The sequence below is a fragment of the Serinus canaria genome, chromosome 5, assembly GCF_022539315.1.
Source record: "Serinus canaria isolate serCan28SL12 chromosome 5, serCan2020, whole genome shotgun sequence".
In the NCBI taxonomy this organism is placed as follows: domain Eukaryota; kingdom Metazoa; phylum Chordata; class Aves; order Passeriformes; family Fringillidae; genus Serinus; species Serinus canaria.
In genome coordinates, this window is record NC_066319.1 from 51665094 (window position 1) to 51687239 (window position 22146).

Genomic DNA, 22146 nt, shown 5'->3' on the forward strand with positions numbered 1-22146 from the left:
TTGCATCCCTGCCTTTTGTGCTACTCCTGCTTTCCTGAGCATGACTGGCTGTAGGAAGGGGCTCTTTGGGCCAGTGCTCACACCATTTTGGGTATGGGGCGGACACAGGGATCCTGCTCACCCCAACACAGCTAAAATGCACGTAAGAGAAGAAATGTAGCCAAGTAGGTGAAGAAATACATTTTATGGTTCTCTTCTCTGTCCCTCCCCCCATCTGGTTTCTAGTAGCAACAAGAGCCTTCACAGGAGCAATGCATCTCCTGTCACACAACTGTCTCTATTCAACTTTCATTGTATTTTTGGCCTGGTCTGTGTTGAAATATCTTTCTGGCATAGGGAAATGAATTGGATGGGAGGTGAGGATCCTCTTATCTACCCTGTTCAGGAAAAAGTTATGCTGGTAGGAAGAGTGCTTGGTGGTGTATTTTATGCTGGGGGAAATGGGGTGGGATTGCTGTGCTGCTCTTGCTTGTTCTCTTCTGGAAAGCAGCTCAGAGCTGTGCTGGCAAGCTGTCTCTTCTGGTGTAAGCAGGGCTCTGCCCCAGGCTCCTTTGGCTCTGAACTGTGATGTCTAAGCAGATTGCTGGGTTACACACCGAGCGTGACTGAATGCCCCTGAAACGTGGTGAGCAGAATTCCACGTCCCGCTGCCGTGTGCTTGGTAGAGGTGCAGAGGGAAGGCAGGGATGGAAGAGGACACTTCTTTATCTGGTGTGGCATGTAAAGCATTGAGCTTGTGGCAATTCCAGGCTCTACTGGTATGGGAGACTAAAGGGATCCTGTGACTCAGCTGGTGCCATGCTCTTCTTTGCTTACTTCATATGGAGGGGGGAGGTAAAGAAAGAGCAATCGGAAGGATTGCTCAAGGGACTGTCATTCCTCTCGGGTGCCAGCATCAGAGCGAGTGAGCTCACAATTAGCCAAGAAATGACAAGCAGGAGGGGCTAGACTGGCAGTAAGCAGGCAGGAAACAAGCCAAGAGGAGAGCACGGTGGTGTACTCCTTGTCTGTCCTTCACCCACAAATGCTCTTTTAGTGTTTAGGAGTACTACTGCTGTGTGCTCATGGTCAGTTTACTGCCTTATTGCCTTTTTCTTACTCTTCTTTTCTCTTCCTCTGCTGTAACAATGAGGCATTACAGAACCTACCGTGACAGTAAAAGCATCTTTTCCTGAAAGCTTACTTTCATGTTGTCTGGTCACTCATAATCTACTGTTTGGCTCAACAGTGTATTGCCTTGTTTGAAGAGAAATCCTATTGATATGTGAGGACCTTACTAATATTCTTGCTTAGTTAGAAGAGAAAATGCTGTAATGATTTTTTGGGAAGCAAGTATGTTTTCATTACTTAACATCAGGCATAAGAAAGATAATATGCTGGAAAGGAGAACGACCTCATCTCTTCTCTGTATGTATTAAAGGATAAGATGCTGAAGTCAAATGAGGAGCTGCAGGGTAGTTAATGCAGTAGTGCTTAGCATTCAGGAGCTTAATTCAGCCTTGGACTTGAGAGAATTCAGCTCCTTTCCCTCCTCCTTCCTTCACGTCCTCCTTAAACAAAATATATAACACTGCATGTGCAATACCTGTTTTTTAAGGAAGCAGAGAGCATTTAGCTGAACTACAGGGAAATGCTGCATGTAGGGTTTCCTGGCAGCCTTTGTTCTTGATGTGGTTTTGTAACTCTGGAAGCTTTGAAGTTGCTGTTCTGTCCCCATCCTACTGAGGTTCCCTGCCCCATTGGGCATGTGGAGGGAAGGGATGGTGTGTATATGAGGCAGTTCCCTTCTTTGTCCCTGTTTACCCTGTATGTCTCTTCTGGATCATGTTCTCTGCTTGTGATGTGGTTTTGCAAGTTGGATTTTTTTTTTTCCTGTGGTGAAGCTGATTTTCAGGGTTCGTACTAGACATTGGTAACCCTCAAGATGTTCTGTTAGGCAATGCAGCAAATTCAGCCTAGGAAGTTGATCGTTGTCCCAAGCACCTCCACTGCCTTTGCAGCTCTTTTATTATGCTTCCCTTGTGCAAGAAAAGGTTGTTTTCAAGAATGGATGATTTTCATCTCAGTTCAACGTGGTTCTTAGAAATAATTTGTTGACTTAGAGAGACAGATATGTTTGTGTTGTAGCAGTGCAAATGAATGGTTGTGGCTAGACCTTTTTCCAACAGGCTAATAAAACTTTTACTTAGTGGATCTAGAACATGGAGCAATGAACAGGTTTGTCAACCTGTTGGGAGTTGCCATGGTGTGCAGGTGTGAGCCTGGAAGGACAAGAACCTTGTGGAGTGTCCTTGCTAATGTGGAACTGTGCCTGTGTTTATAGCATGCTCTTCTCCTGGCACAACATGTGGCTGTATTAATATTCTAATGTACTGTTGCAGAACACTTAACAAGTCGCTCTTTTCCAATACATTTCTGTGAAAATTAACACAAAGTTTTTGTACTTTTCTTTTTCAGATGAAGGTCTGTGATTTCTATCACATATCATATTGGCTAGTCTAAAGATAAGATGTCTACTTGAAGTACCTAGATCTAAATTCTTATCATTAATGACAAGTTGAAAATAAGAGGCTGCTGCTCTCCTGCTGTGTGTTTTCTGATTTATCCTTTCTGTTTTCCCAGTACCTTTTGAGCTTATAGCTTAGTTTAAAAGCTGAAGGAATAATTGAGGACTGTCCCTGCTTGATGGAAAAGCTTTGAAGAATACTATGCCATTCCATAAGCGTGTTCATAAAGGTAGAAGATAGGCAAGAAGCACATTTGAGGTCCAGAATGTGGGAAATGTGGCTTTCTTAGCTGCAGAGTGCACAGAACCATTTCATTGCTGTGCATGCTCTCCATGAGTCTGGTGCTCAGCACTGTAACTTGCTTTCATCTCTCCCTGGGTATCTGTCGAAAAAGAAGGGGGAATGATTTTTGAGTTCATTGCTGTGTGACTCGTTGTGAAGTCTAATTTTTGTATAAGGATGAAAACTTTGGCTGTGTGTATCAATTTTAGGTGAGGGTACTAGTAGCATGTTGTTGGGAACTGTACAGGCAACCAGTAAAAGGTGAAGCAGGACTCTCACCTTTTAGATTAATTTGTTTTCAAGGGTTTTACTATTATTACAGTGTGGTTAGTAATGATCAGACACAGGGCACAGACTTCACAAGACCACCACTGGTATTAACTTTGATCCATTCCTCTCAAATGGGTGCTGTTGGACATAATGTGGGCTCAGTCACTCTGGGTGAAGACATTTGGCTTAGTCCCATCTATACAAAATATAACTTCCCAGTATGTGTTCACATTCTAAAGTTTAAAAGTTCATGGGGCATAATAATACAAAAGCATGGAGTTTGGTTCAAGATAAAAGCTGCTGAGACCTAAGAATTGAAAAAATTACCAAGGTATCTGCAGTGGTCATGCAACACTGGGATTCTGGCAGTATTAGAAGGTATGGATTGTGGTTGGGGATGTTTTCCCTTAAGAAAACAACTACTTTGGATCTATTAAAGAAATCACCTCCAACCAACTAACCAATAAAAAAAAAAAACCACCACAAAATGAACACAGACCCCAAAAAGCAGCTGCCACAGTCATGTCTACAGTTTTGGTGAACCAGTTCTGGAATACTGTAGGCTGTGTTTCAGAAGTACTGGAACTGGATTGGATATCGTGGACCATTTAGGCTTAAGGAAAATACACAGTTTGTCTGGTGGCTTATTTTTCTTACATTTCCTTCAGTTCCTGAATTGTTGGAGACAGGAACTCTTCATGAGAGTTCTCTGTGGAGGGCTGAAGTCAGAGCTGCAGATCTGGGTATTAGACTGGGGAAGGGAAGGGAAGGGGAGATGAGATCATTATATGAAATGCACTTACACCTTCTCTTTGTTTTTCAGTGGATGAATATATTGCCATTGCTAAAGAGAAGCATGGATACAATATGGAGCAGGTAACAACCCTTTGAATACTTTACTTTAAAAGATTTTTCAGCAAGTATTCAAACATGACTTCAAGTGACTGCCTAGAACTGCTTCTTTCTTTCTGTACCTTCTGTGTTTTCTCCTCTACTACTTGTCCCAAAACTGACTGTTCCTAATAGTATCCTGTACTCTGTGGATACAGAGCTTACCCCTAGTTTTACATCAAGAGTCAAAAGAAGAAAAACAAAACAATTATAATTTCTAATGGAGTCTGGCCATGAGTATTATGCTTCCTCACTTTCAGACCCCCTAAACAATGTTACAAAGATTGGCTTATCTTTGGACAGCTGCCTGATTGCGCTGCAGTTTCCAGCTGACTGCTCTGTCTCTGCTTCATGGATGTCTTGCCAGTTATTAATGAGCTATTGAACCATCATGTGCTTTTCTGAGGCAAACTGATACCCACGGTTATTTACCTTAAAAACTGCTGCAAATCATTTTGCATTTCACAGATGAGCACCTTGGCTGTCAGTGCAGTAAGCAGGGGATGACTTTGCCAGTGGCCACTGACCTTAGCCATTATCTGTAACCTGGGGCTGGAAGCACTGGTCTGAGGAACAGACCTCTCCTTTATTCCCTGTGGTCTAGGATTGTGTACTAATCTTTCCTGTGTTAACTGACAAAGATTTCAAAACTTGCTGAGGAGATGAGTAGATCTGTACCTGGGAAACTTGTCTGAATTCTGTGGAGTTTCCTCATGCACTCATACTTGCTTGGAAAGGGAAGGCAGGGAATCTCACAACTTAGTGTATTGGCAAATCACATACTGTCTCTGCAAGTACAAAAACCTGAAAGTTTATGAAATTGTTCAGACAAAGGCTATGAGCATAGAAACAAATACTTGGGATGGGAGAAGGCTTCCATGTAAATGATTCTGCTGTCATCCTTGAGTCAGACTTTCAGTGGTTGATACTCATGCTCAAAAAGACATATTGCTGAACAAGAACACTGAAGTTGAGATAGCCAGTAAAATTTCTGGCAAAACCAGGAATGATCAAGCTTGATAATTGTAGTTTCTAAGTGCAGAAAACATCAATCAAATGAACGTAAAGGCATCAAAAGGTTTCACTTTAAATGAACTCAAAATGAAAATAAAGATGGTAACTCTCTTCAGCTCATATTGGTATACCCTAGTATTGGTTATTGTGGATAACATTTGCCAAGAGAGATGGTCTTGGAATAGTAAAAATGGTTTTCATTATTTTAGTGGAGAAGTGTTGTTTGGAAAGAAAAGACTGATTCAGAAGACTGATGAAAATGAAGCTTGTGATTTAAAAAAAAACCCCACTGAATTCTTGTTTTTCAAACTTAAATTTAGCTAACAGAGATTTGCATTAATTTTAATGTTGAAAATATAGACCTCCCACTCATTCCTTTGAGTCTTTTTCTCCATTTTTCTCTCCCCCTCTGTGTACAGAAGTTGCATGACTTGCCACATCAGAGCGTAAAGTGACTGAGCAGCCTGTAAAAGTGTCCCTGCTCCTAAAAATTTTCTCATTCCTTCTGTAGCACTCTCGCATAATACTCTGGAGTTAAACATGTTTGCCATGTCCTTTGGGATTTCCTAGAGAGCTGTGCTAGGCATTTTCAGGACATAACTGGAGAGGATCTAGGTTGTGTTGCTCTGGAAGGCACACATTCATTCTGTATTACAGGGACAAGTGTCAAGGCTTTCAAATCAGGATGGTTATTTGTGTCACCCAGGGAAACTCTGTCTTCAGCAGGTATCATCAGAGTTCCTGTTGGCTGAGTAACTGGACAAACTGATACAGACTCCCTGGAAGCCAGTAAAAGCTCACTTTAGCAATTGGCCACTGTCTCTGGGCTTTGCTGGCCAAGGCAGCCCTCTCCTACTCGTGCATTCCCCTGACAGCCGGTCACTTTGCTCCTCTGTCCAGGTGGCTTGGCTAGCAGTCATCATACAGAGATTGCCTTTTTTCCACCTGTGCCTACTGCCCAAAACATCCCTTTAAAGGCTGAGATGTGCTAGTCTGCTGAAGGGGGTGGGAGCTGCTGGCAGGGTGCTGGGGTGTGTGCTGGCTGGTGCTGTTCTGCCCAGCAGGGTTCCTGTCCAGCTGCCTGGTCCGTGCCAGCCCAGCTCCCGTCCCTGTCCTTTCGCTCCCCTTGCCCATGGCTCAGTGCCCTGTTGTTGGCTCTGCTGCTGTTGGATCATGCTGGAGGCTCAGGACTGTGCTGGTGGGAGTCCCTGCAGCCTTGCCAGCCCCAGGGCAGGCAAAGGGCAGGCTCCCCACAGCCCAGTGAGCTCTTTCAGGGCAGGCACTTCAGCTGTGGGTTGTTGTGCTGTGCTGCAGTAGTCACAGACCTCTAGAAGCACCACAGTGAATTTGGCTGTGACCTGGCCTTTCCTGCCAGCCTTTGTCAGACACCCTGGGACAAAGGAGCCTGGGAAGGCCCTGTGCTCACCTGTGTATGAGTGCAGAGTTCTTCCAGGGCAGCCCAGGTGGAAGATGAATACTGATCTCCTCTTAAACAAGCCTATAAGGAAAATCTTTTTGTTTACCTCTTGCTTTATATAAGCAGCTCTTTCCTCAGTCCACACTAACACCTCAGTGTTAGTGTGGACTGAGGGAATGCTACCCTGCCCTCCCAAGATGTCTCACTCCTTGTTTATCCCTTGTTTCCTCATAGGGATATTGGGTAGATCTCATATTTAAAGCTGAATGAGATTGTCAGGGGAGAGGAACCTCAGTCCTTCATGACTGAAAAATAGTTTCTTTGACACATCCTTGCCAGAACAGCTGTATGGCTTCTGTGACATCTCGAGTGACTGTGCTACAACTGAGATTACTACTTGTTCTCCATGGTGGCAGAAGGGAGGAGAAGGTGTCCAGGCAGCACTGAGAGTCAGTGGGATCTGGGCAAGATCTTGGATAACACTAACATTTATATGCATGCTTTCTGCAGAATCTCAGGGGTGTGAGATCCCATAAAGGAACTACTTTTTTGCATAGCAAAGTAATGGGGAAACCCCGATTTTGGAGGGATTTTGTAACGCTGGGCAGCCAGGGTGAAACTACTAGATAAGGGTAACTATGGCTGTGAAACCTCAGCTGAGTTTGCATATGAGAGGGTTACTCTTACATTTTACTCAGCATGTTAGGGATTGTTTTCACTTCACAGCAATTGTGAAAGGCTGTTTTTTAGCTCTGCAGAGTCAGACCTTCCCAAAATGACTTGGAGTGGCTGATGGCTTGCCAGAGGTATGCCAGCAGCCACTCACAGGGGCTGTGGAGCTTTGGGAGAGGGGGCTGTGCCTGAGTGTCTTGGAGACAGCAGAAGGGGAAGGGTTTGCAGGTGGTGAAGCTCAGCACAGGCACTTTGCAGTCTCTGCTTCTCAGTTCCAACAGCAAAATGAGGTCTCTGTTAAGGGAATAAAAGAGCAGCCCCCAGAATGTGTGAGATGTATTCCTCCTTTGGGCCAGGGACTTTATAGCAGCAAGTCAAGGTGATGCATGATCTCTGCCTTTTCTTCTTCCAGTTCTTGTTTAATTCTCTGCTCTTTTCCTGTTCCTCTTCAGAACCCCATAAAAAATTATAAAAACCCCCAGTCAAAGAAACCATCCTTCTAATTGCCAGGAAATGGAGTCCAGCATTGGAAAGAGGTTGCCTTTTGTCCAGTTGTTTTTGGGTAGACTTCCCAAGCCTTTGCTCAGCTTATCTGTGCATACCATGATCAGTAAGGCTGAAGTAATTTCTTAAGTTTTTTCTCCCACCTTTCTGTTGTTAATCTTTTATTACATGATGACCTATGTGGTTTTGATAAGCTTTGGGCTGGTCTTCACAGGTTAGCTGGGGGGCAGATTCCAGGTTTCTTGCACTCAAAAAAGCATCTGATTTAGCTGAGAATTAAAATTATGTCTAATGTGTTGCCTGAGAAAAATGTCATAGCTCTCCCTTTCCATTTTCCAGTGATGTTTCTTTTGATTACAATTGTCACCTTGGTGTCTGTGTTATTTCTAGGCTCTTGGGATGCTGTTTTGGCACAAGCACAACATTGAGAAGTCTTTGGCAGATCTGCCAAACTTTACTCCATTCCCAGATGAGTGGACAGTGGAAGACAAGGTCTTGTTTGAACAGGCCTTCAGTTTCCATGGGAAAACCTTTCACAGGATCCAGCAGATGGTAAGTGGTGTCGCAGGAGTGGGAAAGCAGAACAGACTGTTGTCTTCAGTGCTGTTTGTGCTGAATGCTCTTGAGAGAGAACAGGCCAAAGGGGATGTTACAGGGAGAATGCTACCATGAATAGAAAGAAACAATATTATTCCCAGAGTCTCTGTAGAAGTGTTTTACTGGTTCAGGATAAACTATGACTGTGATTTTTTTTTTTTAATTTTTTTTTTTTTTTTTGGAAATTACAGTTTTCAGTCCCCTATGTGCTGTGGTAGTGTTTGTCTCAGCTGGAGTTCAGACATGGTCTGTACACATGCCCACACATATGCAGTAAAGATCATCTCTGTGCAAAGTTGATTTCCTTTCTTACAGTCTGATTTTTAGGAATTAAATTTATTGAATGATGAAGTCTGTGCTTAATGTGATTTGAGACTGTCAGTGGATGCTGTGATGGAGGTTTACACATCCTTGCAAGCTTCAGTCCTTTGCTTTAGGTTGGAAATGATAATGTATGTTTTAAATGTATGATTGAAAAGTTCAGGGATAGGTTTCTGCCTGAAAGGGAAGTGCTAGGGAGCGTGCAGTTTTCTTTTGAAAGAGGGAGAGGATGGGTTGTAAAAATTTTTATTAATTCTATCTTGAGAGTGTCTTCAAGTGGTTCGTCACCTGGGTGGGAACTAGACTTGGTTCTTTGCTCTCCTTCAGTAACGTAGCCTCTTGAGTGCTCCAGCAGGACCCAGTTCCACTGTCTGTGACCCTCTGAAGTGAGCCTAGGCTGTTGCAGTCTGTTCAGCCTCTTTGAAGTACATGTGACACAGGTCTGTATTGCTGATCCTGCTGAAAAGCAAAAGGTGACTTGCCTTCCAAGGATGAAGGTCCCTTTTCAAAAGGATGGCAGAAAGAGGCCTGTTTTCATCATGTCTTCCTTGATCTTCCTTGTCCTTCCCTGACATTCATTTCCAAATGTTCTTGGAGTCCTAGGGTCTCCCATTCCCTTGGGTCAGGTGATGGAACTCTTGAAGAGTGAAGCTGCTTTATTCCTGTGTTCTTATATAGGAGGGAAGATAGGGCAGGGGAATGTCTTGGGGAAAAAAGAGAACATAAAGCCTGTCCTGTTGGTTGGTTAGCTGCCAAAGCAAGAAATTCTCAATTTAGTTTATGTGCAGAAGCATGGCTCTCTGTCCCTGAGTGAGGTGCATTCCAATAGAGGGATGCCAAGCTCATGCACTGTTCTCTAGGTAATGATATTTTTTTACTGTTACTCCCAGGAAAGTGATTCTTCATGAAAGGAATTAAATGGCATGAAACTTTGTGTTTAGCAGGGGACAGGAATCAATGGCTCAGGAGCATGTTAGTTGTTAGTTTATAGATGCTGCCCCATTAGCACCCCTGCAGATTGGAACTGAGGGGAGAAATCTCCAAAGCCAGAGAATGAAAGGCAAGTTACATTATTTACCAGAGCTGGTTCTGATATTTTGGCACTCTTAGTACAGGTTTATAGCCAAGTGGATGTTTGTCATGAGCAGCCTTGTCCCTGATTTGGTTCTGTGGAACTCTTTTTAATTTCAGAACATCAGCCTGTTGCATGGCTGTTGGCAACACAGCATTGACTTAGCGCCTGTGCTTTGCCAGCCTCTGTGCAGCTGTGGGCTAGAGTGGGATTGCTGGTGTGATCTGTTATTAGAACCTAAAGTCAGTCTGCAGTTTGAGACCCAGGCTTGTCTCAGGTGAAGACTTAAACTGCAGTGTTTGTGTGAAAGAGATCTGGCTCTTGCTCAGAGTTTTGTTTGCCTCCTGACCTGCTCTGCCCTCCAAACTGAATCAGACACTTTATTAACACATGTTTTATTCATCAGAAAAGGCTGGACTTTCACCTTTTAAAAGTCCTGTGTAAGAGCATCCATGCAGAGTGCCTCAAAAGTAGAGAATTATTCTTAATGTAGTTCTGTGCTTTTTGGAGGCAGTTTTCCTAGTTACAGGGTAATGGCATTTGTGTAAGAGGACAAAAATAATTTGCGTTTTTCTGTACCCTCAGTTCACCATACAGTAGCATTTCACCTTTTGAAAATATCCTTTGTTGAGACCTTTGAATAGACTTTGTCATGTGAATGGTGTGAATAAACCTATTTAACCAAACATCAAAGATATGCTTGGGATGTTTGCAATTCAGCAGTTTCTGTGATTGTTTACATGTGTCTGTGTTAGCTTTTAGGTCTGTTCTGGCTTTAAAACTGTTACCTCAATTTTGAGGCCTCAGATTTGCCCTTGCTGTGTTCCCCTATTCTGGAGGGAACCAGCTGCTTGACTGGTGAGTGGAAGCTTGCTGAGGTGCTCTTTGGAGACATTGACGTCCTAAAAGTAGGAGACCTTGATGTCCTAAATAGTAGGCACTAACCTGAAATGCTCCCCCATAGATCATGTTTGGAAAGGTTGCAGAACTGTCTTGCTTGAGCCTTTGAGAGAATCCAGTGTCAAGAGGTCGGATGTTCCTTGGAAAAACAGACCAATTGCATGTCAACTTCTGGGGATACTTTACATATAAACAAATAAAAGGATACATGTTTAATTTACAGCTTCCTGACAAATCAATAGCCAGCCTGGTGAAATTTTACTACTCCTGGAAGAAGACAAGGACTAAAACTAGTGTGATGGACCGTCATGCTCGTAAGCAAAAAAGGGAACGTGAGGAAAGGTAGGTTTGCAAAGCAGAAAGGTCATGTATTGCACACATTGATTTCTTTAGTCTGTCCCAGAAATTCCTGTTAGCTTGTCAGAAACCAGATGCAGGATTTTCCCCAAAACGTTTCCTGGTACCACACCTTTCCCCACCCCTCTTCCCTGCTGTGTTTTGCTTTGCTTAAAGCCAAAAGGCAGTTGGCAGTTAGCTGTGTTTCCTTTTTGACACTGCAATTCCTGATTGCCCTCCAGTGCACTGGTTACAGTCCCACCATTCTAGAACTTTTCAGTGATACTGCTTGAGGGTTGGGAAATTGAAATTAAATCTGTTTACAATCTGATTGGCACTGTTGTCAGCAAAACCAGAAAAGCTGATAAGCTGATAAGCAGGGTACAGTAAAAGGAATTAATGAAAGAGCTGAAATCTGCCTTTATTTCCTCCACGTGATGCTCAGCAGAGTGGGAACGTGCACCTGCTACAGGAAACAGGCTCCAGTGCAGGAGCCCTCTCAGCCTGTGCCTGTACACACACAGACTCTTCCTCTCCTGCCTCTTAGAAAACTGAGAAAAAGGCTGCCAGGTCAAGCTCTGTTTCCTGAGAAAGATGAAGTTAAACCTCTGATTTTGAGTGATTGAGAAGAGGGTAGCCCAGGGGAACTTAGGATGAGCTCTCTGGCTGAGCTGTTCCAGGGAGTGGTGGGTGCTCTGTCATTTGGGTGAGGCTGGTGGTGTTCAGGAGGTCATTAGACACTGAGATTTAGCAAATGAGCTTGACTCATGCCTTTTCTGCAAGCTCACCCTCCTGGATACCCATGCAAGCCCTTGAAGGTGGGTCAGCAGTGTCAGTATCTGTGCAGTTACTGTCACTTGGTGACTTCACCTAGTTCTGGAGCTGAAAGAGCCTCAGAAATGCAGGGGTTTCAGGTGACTGGCAAAAACAACCACTCAGAACAGCAGCAACTCCAACTGCTTGATGCAGGTGCCTTTTCAGCCTGCTCTAAAATGCAGTTAAGGTCTTTGCAAACCAGACTTGAAGTGTGCCTGCCTTTGGAAGACTTCTGACATAATTGGGCAAAATTCTGCAAATGCCTTTCTCCTCAGAGGGGTTGTTGCATTTCCTATTTGGCTGTTTGCTGGCTCCACTGCATGTGAGCAAGTCTTGTTTGGGAAGGGGGAAGAAATGTTTCTAGAGTTGAGCTGTGCTACACCAGTGACTCACTCAACCTCTCCCATCTCTCTGTTAGGTCAGCAATACTTGCTTGGCAAGCAGGGCCAGGGAGAATACTGACAGCCAACTTGTCCAGTATTTGGTTGGCTTTCTTTGACCTGAGTCTCTTTCTCCATTCTGTTCTTTTCTCTCCTCTGCAAAGACTGTCTATTTTTCTGCTCCCCATCTTGGTTGTTGGTGCTTTTTGTTTGTTTCGTTTTTCAGCTTTCCTACTAAGTTATTGATAGGGGAGAAATCTTTTACATGGAGTATGTGTTAGTCTTGTATCATGTAGTTTAAGGTCTTTTAATACTCATCTCTTTTTCTGTGCTCACAAATGAAATTACTAGAATTTAGAAGTACACCTCTCAGTACCTATGCCTGTTTGGTAGGAAAAGTAGCACCTCAAACCATCTGGTGAATGGGAAAGAACTGTATGGGCTGCCATGTGCTGTAATTTGGTAACTTTTGAGGAAGGCAGCTGGATTGGAACTGCTTAACTTGATTTACATCTGCAGGAAGCAAAGCACCAGGCTGTCAGCTTGATGTTTGATTTCTGTTCTTCCCCTCCATTATGGAAAATAGTCAAACCCTGACACCCTCAAAGGATTTGTCAGTGCAGCCATGCAGGGTGTGGAGTCCACTCTGGGTGAGTTTAGGGTGCCTAGATTTTCAGGTTGTGCTGTGCCATTTGGTGTTGGCAGAACTTCAGAAGTGTTCTTTGGTTATGGCAATCAGTGTCTACAACTGCAGAAATGAGGGAGTGGGCTTTAATTCAGCTCGTGTCTATAGGGGACAAGAGCAAACTATCAGCACAGCAAAGACTGTTGTGAAAAGGCTGAAATCTGAACCTAGGTGAGAACACAAGGAAGTTCTTTCGGAGATGGGGTTAAGAGAAGAGGCAGTCTGAGGTACCTCACTCAGTTACCTCTATATCCCTTTTGTGGCTAGGCAGGGAAATCCCCAACCCCTCAGATTGCCACTAACACAGCTCTCAGTGCATTTGGGACCAGGTGTTCAGCACCTGCTCTAAGTTGTATGTGAGGGACTTTGTGTGTGCAGCTCTGGGAGGGGATGCTTGGGAGTGGATTCCCTGGAATCATCATTACCCAGAGTAAATGTGAATCAGCTGGTGAGCCAGGAGGCTTGGGAGAGCAGAAGTGGTTTGTACAAGTGCCTGCTCTTGTGGAGAAGGATGGCAGCCCATTCCTCCTTAGGATGTGGCTGCAGCAGGAACATGGCCACGTGAGGGCTGATGCCACAGCCAAGCTCAGCAGCACATGCTGTGCCTGCTGGCTCCTGTTCCCTGTGAGCACAGCCATGCTCTGCCCTGGAGCTGTGACATATCTGCAACAGCTGATGCTCCTCAGCACAGGCTATGGAGTTTGATATGGCAAAATAGGTTTATTTTTTTGATTAATAAAAATGCTTTGATTACATCAGCTTATTTCTTCTGTTTCTGGGCATCATTTCAAATGGACAATGCAATTCACTTTGGTTGTGTACAGTACAAAAATTCTAAATCATGAAAACACATTTGATTTAAAGTTTGATTAAAATTCCACCTAAGCCAGACTGGACAGGTGTGAAGGTTGCTTTCAATATGGCCTCAAGTTCATGCCTATTATTACTCTGTAACTGGTAACATCTTTTTCTTTTACAGGAGAGGATAAAATGTGAGGCAGTCACTGAAAAAAACAAACCAAAAAATCCAAGCATTTTTTGTGCTTATTCTTGAGGGAGTTCATCTTGTGCATCTCTGTTTTACTAAATATTAAGGAGTTGTATGAAATCTGTGTTTTAGCTACTTGCTGTATTTTTAAGTCTTTCTTTCTGGAAACTTCAGTTTGCCTAAAGTAAAAATGCATAGTGTCCTGTGTTCTTTGAAAGATAACTTGTGGAATTAATTTCATGTCTCTTGCTTTCATCTGTGTCGATTTATTTTGCCTAAGTACACTGCTGAGAAGTGTTCCTGTATGCACTGTCCTCAGAATTAAGAATTTATTGACTTTAACTGATACCAAATAAAATCAACACCAACCCCCCAAAAAACCCACATCCTGGGAATAAAACTAGGGAAGTTTTTTGGGCTTGCTGTGGCATTCATGCTTTTGTTTTACCATGCTGTTTCTAGAAAAAGAGGGCCTCACAAACTAATACAGTACTGTTTGCTTTTGTCTTGCAGTGAGGATGAAATGGAGGAAGCAAATGGAAATAACCCTATTGACATTGAAGTTGAACAAAACAAGGAGAGCAAAAAGGAGGTATAATTCTGTTTCTTAGTCCTGTACAAATGAAAGTATTTATTTACTAGCTACTTCATGACAGTATCTAATTTTCTTTGGTACTTTGTCTAGTTGTCAAACAAGAAAAGAATTGTCTTCAGAATTATTCTTAGACCAAGACAAGTATAGATAAAGAAGCTGTTATGAATAGAGCTGGGAAAATTTAACACTTCACCATCCCATGCTAATGTAATATATGATTGTTTCCAGTCTCTTTTATCTTCTCTTTGTCTGTGTTAGTTTAAACAACCCTCAGTGGTTTAAATCAACCTAAGTGCATGGAGATGGAGTAGAAGCACATCCCCCTATGGAGATGGCTTGGTGGAGGGGGAATCCATCCTTTTGTTCTAGGTAGACCCACAGAAGCACATTTATGTACACGTTAGACTCTAAGGTACATTCCTGATGTATTGAATTCCCCAGCAATACTTGTCACTTCACCAGCACCAGGATTGCAGCTGTATTGGTGAAAAGTAAAGGAGAAAGCTTTTGTGACTAGTTAATTTTGTCTGGCAGGGTCACCTTAACCTGTTGTAACATCAGCTCAAAATGTAGTACTTGTGTTTCACTTCAAGTACTTCATTTTCTGTGGGCATAGAGTTCTGGATGGAAATAGCTACACAAATACAGCAGTTCTGAAAACCCAGCCTGTGATGCCCTACAGGAGATCATACACTTCACCTCCATGTGCATAACCCGCAGGTTACCTGTTACTAAATAAAAACACCTTGTTCAGCAGCAGTGTGAGTTGTATGTATGAGTTACAGGAAGATGCTTAAGGCCTTCTTTCCTTGAAGATAGCTCCCTTTCCTCGTTTCTTCTAGCTTGATTTCTCTCCCAGTCTCTCTCTCCCAGTCATTCTATTTAATTTCTTATTTTTTTTAAATATTATATTCAGCGAAAATCCACTAGATGTATTTAAAAACATGATCCCACACAGTCAAAAAAAAGTCCCAGAGTAATGGTTTTGTCAGTCACTCTCAGTGAGATTAATTCCTCCAGCAAATAATTTTGCATGGAAATAACTGAAAAATCATCACATTCCCATCTGCTCTTCACCCATGTGAGGGTGCTCTCTAGACTTTCCAGGAAAGTTGTTTCCACTGATGGAACCAGCATGTTCCTGATGTCTTCCTAGGGGCAGAGTGAACGTGAAGCCATTTGTATTAATCCTTACAAGAAACTGAGTTCTCAGAAGCCTCAGCAACACTCAGGAAGGGTTCTCACTTGGCTGAGTTCCAGCTGTGTACTTGCAGCTCTATAGTGTTTTGTAAATAGTGCTATTGTCTCGTTTCCCATTATTTTAATGAATTTACATTAAGATTTTTCTGTAAGCTCTTCAAAAGCTTGCATTTGTAAAAGAACTCTCTTCAACCCCCTTTATCATTTCTTCCTTCCCAACCAGTGCTGACATGTCCTGAACTTGCTGCAGGAGAGGGAAAGATAGTTCTTCACCAACTTGGCTGCATCTCTTGTAAGGCCAAACCAGATCAGATGTCTTGTTTGGACAGTTTCCATCAAGACATTTTTGCAGAAAATCTTAGTGTGGCAGGAGGCTTTGTGCCCTCCTTGTCACACTGGTACAGGCCATGGCACTTAAACCAATCTGAAACTCATGCAGTGTATGCAGTCTGGCTGTGTATGCCATGGCAGCCTTGTGGGGACTTTTCAGGACAGGGATTGTGCTGGAGGACAAAATGGGGCTGACAGCCTTCGTAGCCTGTGCAGAGTTCAGCTGTGCTTGTTTACTCTGGAGAGGAGGATTCTAAGCAGAGACCTCTGTCACTCTCTGCAGCTACCTGAAAGGAGGTTGTAGCAAGGTGGAGGTTGGTCTCTTCTCCCAGGCATCCGGGACACAATGAGAGAAAATGTCTTCAAGGGAGGTTCAGGTTGGACATCAGGAATAATATTTTCACTGAAAGGGTGGTCAAGCACTGCAGTGGGCTGCCTGGGAACATAGCAGAGTCACCATCCCTAGAGGTGTTCAAGAAATGACTGGTCATGGCAGTTAGTGCTGTGGTTTAGTTGACAAGTGTTCAGTCAAAGGTTGGACTCCATGGTCTTGGAGGTCTTCTCCAACTTAATGATTCCGTGATTCTGATCTTACAGTACCTGAACTTAGGGCATATTGAAATGCCTTGAGAAAGAGAGCTGGTAACCAGGAGGGGATAAGTTTGTCCTTGATCATTAGGTTTCTTTTAATGATGTGGTCAGACATGCAGGGGCTGTGATGGTCCAGCAGCCCGGGACTCTTGCTGTAAGGAACCTCCCTGTCCCAAATCTGCAGAGATGGCTTTTTCAGCTCTGAGACCTGTTGGTTGCTCTCTGACTTACCCAGTAATACTGGGATTTCTCAGAGTATCTGAAATCTTTCCTCAGAAGAGGAAACAGATGATCATTGGAAGAAGAATATTTTTTTTTAAATTTATTTGTTAGTGCAACTGTTTGGATTTCCTTGCATAGTGACTCTGTAATACTGAGGTCATGACCTAGACCTGCTTCCTTTGTATCTTCCTTGTTCCTGGAAGTGCCTCCCACTTCATGCTCTGTTTTTATGTAGCTTGAGATAGCTTTATCTTCTTTTTTACACAGTGCAATCTGAGGAAGGGAACATTGTATTAAGGAGTTTGTAAGACTGAAGTGCACTGGATAGCAGTGGCAATCTCTAAATAAACAGGAGAGCTGCTAAATCCCTTCTAAATCCCTGCATTTTAATTCTCTCTGGTTTTCAAAAATTGGTTTAATTCTCGAGAGAAATGTGTGTGGCCTGGAAAGAAGAGTTTCCAGGACAGACTCGATGTTCCAATTTTTGCTGGGGCCTAGAGGCATTTGGAGCTGTCAAAAATTGTTCTGCTGGAGCTCTGGTTCTTGTCTGCAACACAAAAGAGCTTTGCATTTTTTGAACTGTGTGAAGCAGTAATTTGAAACTGCTTTCATTTTTCTTTAATGTTGAAGCTTCTGGGATGTTTGCACTGCAGGCAATGCCTGTTGGTCAGCAGACAGGCTGAACCTGCAGTGAGGCATTGCTGAGTGGTCCTGGGAAGCAGTGTATGTAGATGAAATAGGAGTGGATCTGAAATGTCTATCCATGCTGAATAATTTACCTGGCTCAGTTATCAAAGTGCTCCCTTCTGAAGCAGAGAGCAGAGCTTACTTCACTTGTTCATAGCTAAGCCAGTCTGGTTTCTCCTGCTCACCACTCCTATGCAAAGAGACTTAGGGGTATCCCTCCTGCAATGGCAAGAGTTACCTCTTGCCTCTGGGCTTGCCCTAGGCATTAGATCTCATGGAATACTGTGCACCAGTGGATGGAAGAGAAAGGTTGAGAGCAGGCAACTGTCCACATTCCTGCTGGTGCTCTGGGGCTCTGGCCATTGTGCCCATGAAGAGGGTGAAAAAGCTTTTATCCATGGCAGCTGTGCTGGAGTCCTTTGGGGGTTTGGTGCTCAGCTTCATGTGGTTTCAAATGCAAGCATATAATGCTAATGGGCAAATGCCACAAACTGTGTAGAAACTGCATGTAGCTGCAAATTAGGAGGAAAACAATAGCACCAAATGAAGCCAATGTGTTTAAAGCTTGAAGTGATCAAGCAGAGGATTCACATGTACTGCCTCCCTTCTGCTTTTTCTCTCCTTGCCACCCTTCTGTTCTGTGTTCTTGGCCAGGCTCCAATTACTGGGTAAAAAATCTTAGGTATGAGTTGGTAGTTGAGTATTAACTTCTGGAAGAAATGGTTTTGCTATCTTAGAATCAGCTTTGCTCTTGAAGGATCTGTAGTAACTGTCCTGGCTAATCTACCTGTCTTTAGACATAAAGGATAAAAATAGGAAGTTCTCTTTTTAATAAAAAAGACTTAAAGTTTATTTTAGGTAAAACTGCACCATTTTGATGGAACAGTTGATATTCAAGTGCTATGTAAGAAAACTTGGCTTCCAAGAAATGGTGTAACAATCTAAGAATTACCCTGTTGTCACCTCACTCCTTTATCCTTTGCCTTTAAATAAATTTGATTTATTCCTTCCTGTGTCTGTCAGGTAGTAAAACAATTCTCAGTAAACTGTTTTAGTTATGTTATTTCTGTCTCCATACTTCACTTTGTTTCCTTCTGGTGGTGTGTCCAGATCTGATGATGAAATCGAGAAGGGTTTTGGAGTTTTGAAAATAACAAGAACATTTAATAAATGCAGAATTGGGCATCTGTCTCCCAAAATGAGAATGGGCAGAGAAGGCAACCACAGATCTCTGTAAATACTGAAAGCTGCTAAAGGAAAGGAGAAATTTGTATAAGACAGTTTGTATGACATGCCACTTAATGTAAAAATGTCCTCCTGTGTGCATACTGGCATGGTTGTTCACCAGCCTTTGATGTGGCTGAAAATCAGTCACAGAACGGCTTGAGCTGGAAGGGATCTCTAAAGATACTTAGTTTTGTAAAATGACTGACTGCTGTTTGCCAGGTGCCACCTGCTGAAACTGTCCCTCAGGTGAAGAAGGAGAAGCACAGTACACAGGCCAAGAACAGAGCAAAGAGGAAACCTCCCAAAGGAATGTTCCTTTCCCAGGAAGATGTGGAGGCTGTTTCTGCCAATGCCACAGCTGCTACCACTGTACTCAGACAACTGGACATGGAGTTGGTCTCAATCAAACGGCAGGTACGAACAGCATCGCACAGGAGCAACTGCTGGCTTTGCTGGCAGTGCCTGCTGCAGGCTGCAAAGCTGGCAGGAATTTATAGCTTGGCAATGATGATGTACAATGCTACATGCCTTAGTTGACAAGCTGCTGTCCTTGTGCTCTGAATGCAGCTCTGAGTTTTACATCTCTTAGGTTTTAGTTCTATGGGCAAGCCTATTTTCAACCTGAAGTAAATCAAGGGAAAGTTCATAGCAGGGCATCAAAGGAACATTTGTTGGCACCTAGCTTTTTTTGCAGTTCAGAATTCCTTCTGCAGTTTTAACTGGAACTTTCCTCAGGTGGCAGTGGCTTCAGCAGTATGCAATTTCCATCTCAGCAGCTCTTTCCTTTGCCTTTTCACATGGTACTTTTATAAGTTGAAGATATGTTTGGCTCAGTCTTTTCTAGACAGGTATCATACAAATTTTCTATGTACCTTTTGCTTTCCTGATGGATCTGCCTTTTAAACAAATGTTTTTCAAATATCTGTGAGTAAATACAGAGTTGCTACATGAGTTTGTTGCCTAGATCTGAGCATTTTGCTGTTTCTAAAGCAGAGATCTGTCTCAAGCTCTTTATTAAAGTTAATAGAATTGGTATTTTGGCCTGAAGCCTTTTTCCTGGCACTTTGGGAGAAGCTGAACTCTTCAGCAGTTTTTGATTCATTACTTGCTGCAGATAGGTTTGGTCTTCTTATGCTGGGCTTTATACAGACCTGGAAGTTGGGGCAGTTCTTGCTCCAAATAACTTGTAGACAGCGGAGAATAAATTAAATGGGATCTCCTGATTTGCCAGCGGCTCCTGCTGTACATTATTCCAAAATAGCAAACTTTCTTTTTGGAAAAGGCAGGCTGTGAGAAAAACTGGAAGGCTGAGCTTTTGAGGTTCCTGCCAAGGCTGCTGGAAAAAGACTTGTCCAAAGATTTTTATTTTTTTTTAATCCTCCTTAAAGGGATGAAACTTTCTTTTCAGATTCAGAATATCAAACAGACAAACAGCGCCCTCAAAGAAAAGCTTGAAGGTGGTATAGAACAATACAGACTTCCAGAGGTGAGATCATTTTCTGACCTTTGTTAATTGTGAAGATAAATGCTAATGATATACTTTGACTAACAGTTAATTCCTTGTTGCACTTTCAAGAGGTTTTTATGAGCTCAGATACAAGTGAAAGTATATAAATGAAGTTGCCTATTTTTTGTTGCTGTTGTTGTCCAGGTCGTCCAGAAATTTAACGCGCGTTGGACCACAGATGAGCAGCTTCTTGCTGTACAAGGTATGGCACTACGAGTTTATTTGTACTTCAGTTGTTGATAGTCAAAACCCTGGTGCATTTCAGAGCTGAGTTTCTCTTCAGAAGGTAAGGAAGGAGGACTTGGACACTGCCCAAAGAATGTATTTGAACAGGGATACAATATTCCCCCTTCCCCTCCCTGGGCAGTGTGGTCTTGTTCACAGGGGTTCCAGGATGAGGGAAGAGACGAGAAAGTTGACTCCATGTATCAGAAGCTTGATTTATTATTATATGATAGATAATATATTAAAACTATATTAAAAGAATAGAGGAAAGGATTTCACTACAAGGCTAAGCTAAGAATAGAAAAGGAATGAATAACAAAGGTCTTCTCTCAGACCGAGACTGGCCGGACAGGTGAACTGTGATTGGCCCGTAATTGGAAACAGCCTGATGAGGCCAATCACAGATTCCCCCTGTTGCATTCCACAGCAGCAGATAAGAATTGTTTACAGTTTGTTCCTGAGGCCTCTCAGTTTCTCAGGAGGGGAAGAATCCTAAGGAAAGGATTTTTCATAAAACATGTCGGTGACAGCATCGTATGAATGTTTGCACACAGTGTCTGCTTGTCCTAGCTTTCAGAAAGTGAAACTCAGCTGGCATCACTGTCATATTTGTCTATGTAACTTTTCAAGCAGTACAGGCAGATTTAAACAGACCTTGTACATTTGACTCTACCCATCTTTTACTACACCTCTCTTCTCCAAGGCTGGTTTTAACTGTGTCTCTTTCCCAGTTTAGACTTTTTTTAATTCTGCATTAATCTAAAGAAGGTTTGAAACCTTGACAGAAGTTCAGCTTTGGATCTTTATGCTGTGACTTGAGCCTGATTTGTGGTCTTTGTGGGAATAACACACCTCTTTTGTTTTTCTTTTTGTTGCTTTTAGCAATCAGGAAATACGGCCGAGACTTTCAGGCAATCTCTGATGTGATTGGAAACAAATCTGTGGTGCAAGTGAAAAACTTTTTTGTAAATTATCGACGTCGTTTCAACATAGATGAAGTCCTACAGGAGTGGGAGGCAGAGCATGGCAAAGAGGAGACAAATGGAACCAATAGCCAGAAGCCTGTAAAATCTCCTGATAATTCCACTAAAATGTCTGAAGAGGAAGATGAGGTAAATCCAATTTAAAAGTCACATCAGATTCCCAATCTGAGCTCAGTTCAGATAGATGTGTGTGTGTATTTATAATATAGTCTTTGCAAAAGCGATTTTTGTCAATCTTCATTCAGTGCATGTTTCACTTGATCTGGGTATACAATTCCAGTACTGATTTGGGGAATTGGGAGATCCAGGCTTGTATGAAAGTGGAAGTAGAACAGTAAATTTGCAGTCCTCGGACAGTATGTGTATCTCATCAGAACCACAGATGTTTTAATTCCTCTTTCTGCTGAAACACCATGCATCCTTATCTAACTTGGATGTTTTCCCTGCACTCAGTTCTCCCAGCTCTTCTAGGTTTGGCTTTGTGGGATCATAGAATCTTCTGAGCCAAAGCTTGCTCTTTCATTTTTGGTGAGTGGTTTCACTCGAATGAAGGGAAGAAAGCTATAAGCAACATGAGTGTGTGGAACGTCACTCTGGAGTTACCTAAAGGCAAAGTTTTCTTAAGTTTACAGCTGTTTCTGTAAAGGCAAATTTTAGGAACAGCCTCTTCTTGATGGAGGTTCAGAGAGTTAACACTTTTCCAAAGGCCATGTAGGTTTGAAATAAACAAAGAGACTGTAGGAAGTTAAAGTATGGAAGTTAGTAACAAAAACTTAGTCTTAACAATAAAGATTAATACTTAGTCTTGTAGAAGAAAACCATGGTAGAGGTTTGTGTGTTAAACAGTCTGATCAATGACTCCCTTTGGCCTAATTTATAACTTGGTGAAAAAACTGTGCATTGTAAATGCAAGCACAGTCAGCAGTA

The 22146-nt window shown here is 42.7% G+C and overlaps 1 protein-coding gene across 1 annotated transcript in view; it reads left to right on the top strand.

Moving 5' to 3' along the window:
- Window positions 1–22146, top strand: part of RCOR1 (REST corepressor 1) — an 82032-nt gene that overhangs the window by 54420 nt on the left and 5466 nt on the right. The window contains exons 4-11 of the mRNA XM_009101731.4: window positions 3883–3935; window positions 7948–8109; window positions 10671–10789; window positions 14166–14244; window positions 18724–18918; window positions 19913–19990; window positions 20156–20213; window positions 21119–21348. Coding sequence (XP_009099979.1) covers window positions 3883–3935; window positions 7948–8109; window positions 10671–10789; window positions 14166–14244; window positions 18724–18918; window positions 19913–19990; window positions 20156–20213; window positions 21119–21348 — 974 coding nt within the window. The remainder of the gene's footprint in view (window positions 1–3882; window positions 3936–7947; window positions 8110–10670; window positions 10790–14165; window positions 14245–18723; window positions 18919–19912; window positions 19991–20155; window positions 20214–21118; window positions 21349–22146) is intronic.